General features: G+C 51.2%; 1 protein-coding gene across 1 annotated transcript; it reads right to left on the bottom strand.

The window, feature by feature from the left end:
• Positions 1–7356, bottom strand: ACADS (acyl-CoA dehydrogenase short chain). The gene is made up of 10 exons (XM_059485440.1): positions 7296–7356; positions 6829–6989; positions 5207–5356; positions 4949–5060; positions 4434–4585; positions 3990–4160; positions 2684–2821; positions 2354–2449; positions 1975–2031; positions 1–1335 (listed from the first exon to the last, which is right to left on the bottom strand). Exons 1-10 carry the CDS (start codon positions 7354–7356, stop codon positions 1183–1185), a joined length of 1251 nt encoding a protein of 416 aa, XP_059341423.1. The 3' UTR covers positions 1–1182.
• Positions 7357–8889: the final 1533 nt, after the last annotated feature.

Genomic DNA, 8889 nt, shown 5'->3' with positions numbered 1-8889 from the left:
TGGTGGTCCTTTAAAATCAGGTTTTATTCGTCTTCTCTGCTCTCTTGTGTAACAGAATCCTGCTCCTCTTCTCTGCACACAAGTCTAAATAAATGGCACCACAGGAAAAGAACCATTTCCCTCTAGTGTACTTGTTTGGACAAGGAGGCAGACTGGACCATGCAGGCTCTAGGCTTAATCCTCTCCCTCTTCTCCTGATTTTAGAACTTTTCCTTTGGCTGTTGATGCTCCTAAAGTTAATGTCTTAATGATCACTGATTGAGGATGTGCTACTGCTAAAGTTTCCTGGTGAGCTTTGTGTGTCATCTCTTCATTTCCTCATTGCCCAAAACATGTCAAGATTAAAAGCTGTTACTGCCCTGTCAGGCACTTCCTTTCCTGCTGATATTGCAGAAGCAGATTTGGGAGCAGAGGGAGTTTTTTGTTTATTTTGAATTTTTTACAAAGTAGTCCTAGGCACTGCAGCTTTGCTGTCCTTTGCTTCTATCCCTACATCCCAGAGCAGCTGAGTGAGCAGGTGCTGGGCCCTGCTGGCCCAGATCGAGGAATTCTTTGTGTTGTCAAATCTATGCAGCCAGCAGCTACAGTCTCTGCTCAGATTCCTCTGTGTGTGGGTTGTCCCTGCATGTCCTCCTGTCTGGCTCCTCTCCTGCTGGAAGTGAGAGGGGCCCTGCTGCAGGGATTGCCTTAGCCTGGGCTGTCCCATTAGGAGCTCACCCACAGCTGCATCCCACACCTGAACTCCACTGCAGTCTGGTCTGCAGAGGCACCAGCAGCCTGAAGCAGAGCACAGGGGTCACAGCCCTCAGCATCTCTGACTCTGGCACTGGTTATCCAGGGCCATGTAGTGACAAATTCAGCAAAACTGGCAGTGGCTGGCAAGTGCTGTCATTTTGCCACTACCAAGCCATTCCAACAGTCCCATTTAGCAAAAGCCCCAGGCTGCCCTATGAGCACAGGCTGCCTCCTCCCTCCTGCACTCACAGCCATCACTTACAAACCTCAGTCCAGCCTCAGTGTGCCATACTTTGTCCAAAGAAGAATCAGCACATTTTAACTAGAGGGTCAGTTACTCATTGGTGAGGAAAACCTCCATCAATAGCCTCATTCAAGAGGGTCAAACTCCATCACTGTGCACCATTAGGATGCACTGGGGGCAGTGTGCTGCTCCAGGCAGCTTCCTCAGCCTCGGTAGGCCTTGAGCAGCTGGCCTGCAATCACCAGTCTCTGGATCTCACTGGTCCCCTCGTAGATCTCGGTGATGCGAGCGTCGCGGTAGTGCCGCTCCGCCGGCATCTCTGTCACATAGCCCATCCCTCCCAGGATCTGGATAGCCTGGAACAAAGGCAGCAGCTTAGGAACAAAGTGGGGTCAAGAAATCTTTTCTACAGAGTGCACATGCACACAAACAGCCATTTTGAGAGGAGCTGAGCCCACTGCAGGCATAATGGGGAGGGTGGGACACATGAGGATGACTGCAGCTCATCTGTGATTGTAGAAATACACAGGATTGACCTGGGTTAAGAAAATATGGATATTCCAGATGGGCAGTTCATTGCTTCAGAGGTATCTGTTAGAATAAGGATCACTAAGATGCTTTTAAGAAAGACAGGGGACACTAAACCAAGGAACAGAGGATCTCATCCAGGTGCAGTGGTGATGACTTGTGGCCCTATGCTCTCCCCCACATTACTGCTCCTTAAAACTGCCACTGCCCTGGACAGCAGCAGGCACAGGCCACTTTAATAATACAGCTGCCACAGGCCAGTATGAACCCCTGCCATCCTCCTACGTCCCCACAACCTGTGAAGATGGTTGTGCTAAACAGCTTCAGCCATAGGATTGGTTGCTTGCTTTGGCTGGTGTGTTTCAAAAATAAATCAGTAAATTCCATCCCACCTTCCCAAAGCACTTGTGAGACATCCAAAGTCCCTTCCCACATGACATATGTCAGAATTGCCAATTGACAGTTACCTGATGAGCTATGGCTGTTGCAGCTTCTGATGCAGCCAGTTTGGCCATTGCCGCTTCCTTTGGGGAAGGAAAACATCACTGAGAGTGCAGCTGTCACAAAAAGGAACTCCTCACCTGCACAAGGAGCTTGAACCCTCACAGTGCAGCTGTGCAGAGAGACAGGCCTGATGATGGTGCCAGCTGAGAGCAGCCACCCCTCTCCCCTTGGCTACGGCCAGTGCTGAGCTCAGGGGGCTGCCCCAGGGTGGGCAGCAGGCCCAGGACCTGCTGGGGGTCGCACCCCAGCACTGCTGAGCACAGCAGTGCTCCATGGAGTGCGGCTCCTGGCTTTGAGCCTGTCCTGTGCTGTGGCTGCTGGACAAAGCAGGGCTGGAGATACCTTAGTGAAGGGCTTCCCATTGTCCTTGAGCATAGCAGCTCTCCAGGTCAGCAGGCGCGCACCCTCCAAGGCCACGGCCATGTCTGCCAGCTTGAACTGCAACAACAAACAGTGCCTTGGGTCCAGGGCCCCTGCCTGCACAAGGGGACAGCTGAACTCTTCCACCCTTGGGGCCATCTAAGGAAAAGGAGCCTCTGTCCCAACAATTAGTTTTAACAGCATTTGAAAACAGAATTATGAGCCTGTTTACTCCAGACAGCACAAAGTGCACTGTGTGCCTGATACCCCACCCACACGGACTTTCCACCAGTCCCTGTGCCCTGCCCGTACCTGCACTGCCTGAAGCTTTGTGATGGGTGACCCAAAGGCCATTCTCTTCTCAGCATAATCCACAGCACAATCCAGAGCTGCCTGTGCTATTCCAAGTGCCTGTGAGGCAATACCAATCCTTCCTCCATCCAGAGTTTGCTGAAAAAGACACGAAATACATGTAAGTCAAGTTATGCTTGAGCAAGAATAGTACAGACACATTTCTGATGTTGCTGAAAAGCTGCTGTAGCCTTAAAATCCCCTGGTCAGAGACCTCTTTGATTCACAATTCCCAGTTATGCAGGAATAGAGAGCTGTAACAAGCACTGCCACTGCAGAGAGAAGGCAGGAGTTCAACAACAGACGAGAAAGGGGAGGGATTGCTTATTAGCTGGGAGAAAAACAGAGGGAGCAAAATAAGGGAAGCAGCACAACAGGGATCTGCTCTGGAAGGGGCTGGAAAGAACTTCTCAGGCAGACCCAACGCACTCTGCAGCTGATTTTACTTTGGAAATCTGGTCAGTTTTCCTTTTTTATCCTCATCATTTGGACACACATGGGAAAGAATTTTTCAAACTCGTTAGTGAACCCAGTCAATTAAATGACTTAGCTCAAACACCTACTCTGCCCCTCTGTGCACAGGAAGAAATTGCTGCACAGGGAGAAAAGGCTTTATCTTCTAAACCCTAGGCTGAAGGTCTTTAAAAGAACCTGTCAGTCACCAACCACTTTTAGTTCTGGACATAATGGAATGGGCTCTGCTCCAGGCAGCTCGACCCAAAATGTCAGGCCAACAAAGGGTGTTGTGCCCCTCCAGAGAGAGCAATGACCACTCTTAAAGGACAGTGCAGGAAACAAATCTGTTCCCAGCTGCCTTGCTCCTCCTCAGAAGTCACATGCATACCATAACTCAGCTGTCATTCACCTTTAGACACTCTGCAGAAGTTGTCACGAGCCTCCAGGACAACTTTGCCACACTACTCACATGGGGAAATGCCATGCTTTCCCTTTATCTATGGATACAACTGGAGGGACAGAGGATTGGGAAAGAAGAAAAATTAAAATATACTGCCCCTATTGACACAGCACCTCAATGGTATCAGTATTGCTCCAGCTGAGAACTGCCAATAAAAGTGCTATCAAAGACCTGTGTAAATTAAACATTCATCAAGCTCTGGGAATGATTCCTCCCATGTTGGCAAGAAGGGTCAACACCTTATGCAAGCAGTCCTCCCTGAAGTGACTGCCGCTGGAAATGGTTTACAGAACAGCAAGCTTGGGAGCTACAGCTGCACACCCCCAGAGCTGCACCCCATCCCTCTCTTACCATGGCAATTTTGAAGCCCATTCCTGGCTGCCCCAGGAGGTTTCCCTTGGGTATCCGGCAGTCCTCAAATATCAGGTTAGCAGTGGAAGAGGCTCGGATTCCCAGTTTGTCTTCTTTCTTCCCCAGTGACAGCCCAGCTGTTGGCATGGGAACCAGGAATGCACTAATGCCCTGCAACGAGACCCAAACTCTTAGCAATGGTGTCTTCTTACCTTCCCACTTCCTTGGCTGTCAACAGGCTCCCTCCATTTTACATAAAAGCCAAATGTCCAGGTAACCAGGAGGAGGGAGAGGAGAGCTGAGACACAAGAAAACCAGCACATCAGCCCCTCCTCTGGTCAATGCCTGCACGGCTCTAAAAACAGAGTCCCAGCCGTGGCAAAGTACTTCTCCACAACTCCTTCACTCCCACCCCCTCTTCCTGGCTGATACAAACTATCTCACCTTGTGCTTCAGGGATTTATCTGTAGTAGCAAACACCACGGTGGCTGAGGCGTCCCAGGCATTGGTGATCCAGGCCTTGGTGCCATTCAGAACCCACTCGTCCCCATCCAGGCGCGCCACAGTGGAGGCTGCACCCGCATCGCTGCCATTTCCTGAGGGAAGGAGCAGCAAACAAACCTCAGGTGATCAGTGACACAGGGGGGGCAAAGCCACCCCCACCTGCACCCCATCGGCTCACAGCACCTCTTGAACTGTGGCAGTGTCACCCCTGTCCTCCCACAGAACGGGCAAAGGCCCACGTGTGCAAGGTGTGCACACAGAATGAGTATTTTCAGCAGGGACCAGAGGATGGCAGTTCATGCTTTGGGTACTGAGACTCCACTCACACAGAACTGCTATAAACAACCCTTCCACAAACTGTACCAGCTTCAAAGACCTAAAGCCCATCCTAGACCTGACAAAGGAAAGAAGCTACACCACGTTCTTTGCAACAGAGATGGTAACAGTCACATCACCTGGTTCACTGAGGGCAAAACATCCAATTTTCTCTCCACTGGTGAAGGGAGCAATCCACTGGTGCTTCTGCTCTTCAGAGCCAAACTTGAGGATTGGCCCTAAATACAGGGACTTTAAATTTTGGTGCTGTTAGTGCCTCTTGAAGGTACAACCAATGGAGCAGCTCTCTAATGTGCTCTCCACAGAGCAGAGAGCCCAGCACAGGAACAGATCCCCTTCTCCCAGACACCCCTGAGCTGTGCCAGGCTCACACTCACGTTGTTGACGCTGACGATGACGCCGGTGGAGGCGCAGCCCCTGCTGATCTCCTCCACAGCAATGGAATAGGCCAGGTAGTCGAGTCCTGCTCCTTTGTACTTCTCTGGCACGTCCATGGCCAGCAGCCCCAAGGCTCCCATCTTCTTCACCTGCACACGGGAATGGACAGCTCCCATCCTCTGCAGCACCAGTGTGCCAGCAAATACAGACACACGGAGAGCACACACGGCATGGGAGGGCTACACCAGAGGAAAAGATGCACACAACTCCTGGTGAAATGGGTAAGTGTCCCCAGATCCCAGTGACTTCAGCAGGAGCTGTACACAGTCACTGCTGTTTAGACTCTTGCTTGTTTAAAGAGCTTTCTTCAGTACTGGGAAGGGGGGAGCCTTCTAAAGGTGAAATATGGAGACAGAACTCCACCAGCATTTCCTCAGCCTCCCACCAAAGCTCTACCCTTGCATGTCTCCTGTCAGCAGAAATGGGAAATCTAGCTGATAAAAATCATCAGAACTTTACCTTTGAGTCTGCTGAGCTTCAGCCTAGGACTGCACAAAGGAAGAATTTTACAGAATGAATGACTGCAGAAAACAGTGGTGCAAGGTGATTTTTTTCATTCCTAACAAAGCCAGAACTTGTTTCCCAGAGAATTTTTTTGTTAGTTACATTGCAATCAATCCAGCCCAAGTTCCCCAGCTAGACCCCTTGCTTTGCAACCATAAGCCTCTGCTTGTTTTTAGAGGAACCAGGGAGAATCTTTAGATACATAATTTCCTCCTGTGTGGGCACCCAAAACACCAATCCTCCACATTAAATACAGAACATGAACAAGACAGCCACTGGTTCTATGTATGTTGCTTCATCTCATTAAACACTTGTTTGTATCTTGAATTTCCCTCTACACATTCAAGCCAAAAGATTCAGAATCAAATGTAAATTTTTCAGATGAGAACAGTAAGGAGTAAAGTTATTTTCTTCCTTAGGGTAAGTGTGACTTTCCTGGCTACCATCCTTATACCTTAATAGAAAAAGGAATGTGACAAAACTCTCATGCCTCTGACGGTGTTTGCCTGGAGTCTCTTGGTTAATGTTAGTCTCTTGGCTAACAGGATCTATTTTGCTGGAGCTTTGTATTTCATTGCTTAACATGCACACTGGTGTCTCTTTCCACATGAAAAATCACTAGTTTGTCTGAAATTTTGATTTATTTACTGCCCCAGAGGATAAGCAGCATGTACCTCCTGATCGCTTTTTTCCACCATCTGAAATGCATCCATGCTATCTCATTCCTCACCATAAACCATTATGTGCAGTCTGCAAAAGTATATGTTAATTTTATAAATTAGTTCTATAATTTCTTATTACAACCCACAGATAAACTGGTAAGAGAACTAAAAACTCAGTGGTACTGAAGTCAGATATAAAGAAACACAAATAAAAGTGAAAAGCTCAAAATACTCTGTAGGAATTACAAGGTCCACATTCAGAGCAACGAATTGGTCTAAACTTCAATTTTCTGCTAAGCGGGAGCTGGATGTACATGCTGCCTCAGCCCCAAGGGTGCCGCCCCAGGGCACCAGGAAAGGGGTCTGTGGCTGTGCCTTCCCAACCCTGCACCCACCTGCTCGGCCGGGAAGCGGTGCTCCTTGTCCAGCTGCGCTGCCAGCGGCATCAGCTCCTTCTCTGCGAAGTCCCGGACCGTCTGCCGCAGCATCTGGTGCGTCTCGGGCAGCTCCGCGCTCTGGTACACGGTGTGCAGCCGGCGGCACCGCAGGGCCAGCGCTGGAAGCGGGGAGGGCACTCAGCGCCGCCGCCACCCTTCACACCGGCCCGGGGCCGGGCGCCGGCCCGTGAGGGGCCCTGAGGATCCCCCGAGCCCGGGCCACCTTCCCGCGGCCCCGCGGCCTCAGCTGCGGCCCGGCTGAAGGGCGGCGCCACTCCGGCGCCTGAGGGGACTCGCCTCAGGCAGGCCCTGAAGGGCACCGGGACGCCACCTCCCCCGCGGGCCGCGGCCCTTCCCGCCCCTCCCGGTGCCCCGCAGCCCCCCCGAGCAGCCGCAGCCGAGGGAAGCCGCTCCGCCGGCCTCACCCCCGGGCGCTCCGCCGCAGCGGGACGCGACCGCCGCCATCGCCGCCGCCGCCATCGCCATGGCGCCGCCTGAGGGAGCGCGGGCCCGGCGCGCACGCGCCGCCCCCTGGCGGGCGGCCCCCCCCGCCCCCCCCCGCCCCGCCCCGCCCCGCCGGGCAGCGGGGAGAGAAGGGAGGAAGCGAGGGAAGGGAAGAGAAGGGAAGGAAAGGAAAGGGAAGGGAAGGAAAGGGAAGGAAAGGGAAGGAAGGTCCTTTATTCCGACTGCTGGTGACAAAACCACGCGTGTACAAACACAGCGGCAGCAGGACAGCCCCGCGGCGCTGCCACGGCCACGGGAGCAGGGTCCGAAGGGGACAGCACAGAGGAGTCCATGCGCCAGCAGCCCCAAGGCCACACAGTGAGAGATAAATACGGGTCCTGTAACAGCACTGGGATCCAGGCAGGAGGAGAGGGCGTTTGCTGGTGTTCATTGTCCTGCTGCTGCTGAAGAGGAAGAGGTGCTGACTCCAGCAGGCTGCCATCACTCAGCCTTGCCCTCGGCAAGGACAGGAGATGGCAGTGTTTGTGTCCGAGGGTCACAGCCCACAGCGAGCCAGGCTCGGGGGTAGCACGAAGTAGCTCCATGTCACAGGACAGCAGGGCAGAAGACTGGGAAACAGCTGAAGATGATGTGATGAAACACAGAGCTGAGAAGTAGAGTTGCTACATTTGGACCTTAGTGCTTCACAACTGCTTTCCTCCTTCATTTCTGACTAATAAACACTTGTTTTATTCTTCCTGAACCCTCAGATAATGGAATAAGCATCCCCAAGCACCAGAGAAGAGGCTGCTGCTCCTCTGCAACAAGAAACATTGAAAATCCTCATGTACACACACAAGACATTTCCTACCAAAACCAGAGGACAAGGACAGAAGTACCCAGTCCATACAACAAGAGATGACCTTCCTTCACAAGGTGCAGTATGTATTCCACACTCAAGGCATTAAATAGCTCTCCAGGAAGTTTGCTGGCATGGATCTAAAGCCCTTGCCTCAAAAATGTGAAAAAGAGGTCCTGGTAATAAGAGGACAAATACTGGAAAAAAACATAATATGCATCTGTGGGTTTGGTCCCTTTCTTTTTGAAGTTTTGAGCAAACTCACTATGGTCCCAACATTTTTGTTTTTTCAACTCAGCACAAAATCTGAGAGAAGTAGTCTTTGATACCTTTTTTCTTGCTCAAACTCCAACTAACACTGAAAGCATCTCCTTTGCCTGCAGCACCAGGATACAACTGACCATTCACCTGTCAACGATGTGATCCCAGTGGAATTTCTTCCAAGCTAACTGGCATGAGTAGCTTTTTACCCATCATTAAAACACCAGAGCACACACTCCAGAAGGAAGCTGGTCTGCTAAACCGTGTTTACCAAAGAAATCATCCCTGCCACAAGGAAAAGAGGCTTTACAGAAAGTACCTAAGAGAAAAGGAATCCTAGGAAAGCTACTAAAGTGGGAACCGGAGTTTGGAAATCCCTGACTTTCTAGATTACAATCAACTTTTTCAGTGCTGGGTTGCCCTCTTGTAGGGACTTTCTTTTTCCTGCAGCATGC

Source organism: Ammospiza nelsoni, chromosome 18 (assembly GCF_027579445.1).
Source record: "Ammospiza nelsoni isolate bAmmNel1 chromosome 18, bAmmNel1.pri, whole genome shotgun sequence".
NCBI lineage: Eukaryota > Metazoa > Chordata > Aves > Passeriformes > Passerellidae > Ammospiza > Ammospiza nelsoni.
Note: the sequence above shows the minus strand (reverse complement) of the source record. Positions and strands in the feature narration are given on the sequence as shown.

Excerpts from the sequence above, each read along its gene's own strand:
- ACADS (XM_059485440.1), bottom strand. The coding sequence starts at position 7,356 with ATGGCGATGGCGGCGGCGGCGATGGCGGCGGTCGCGTCCCGCTGCGGC. Across the intron at positions 5,357-6,828 it reads ACCGCTTCCCGGCCGAGCAG|GTGAAGAAGATGGGAGCCTT; the intron begins GTGGGTGCAGGG and ends TCCCGTGTGCAG. Across the intron at positions 5,061-5,206 it reads TCATCGTCAGCGTCAACAAC|TCCCTGTATTTAGGGCCAAT; the intron begins GTGAGTGTGAGC and ends CAAAATTTAAAG.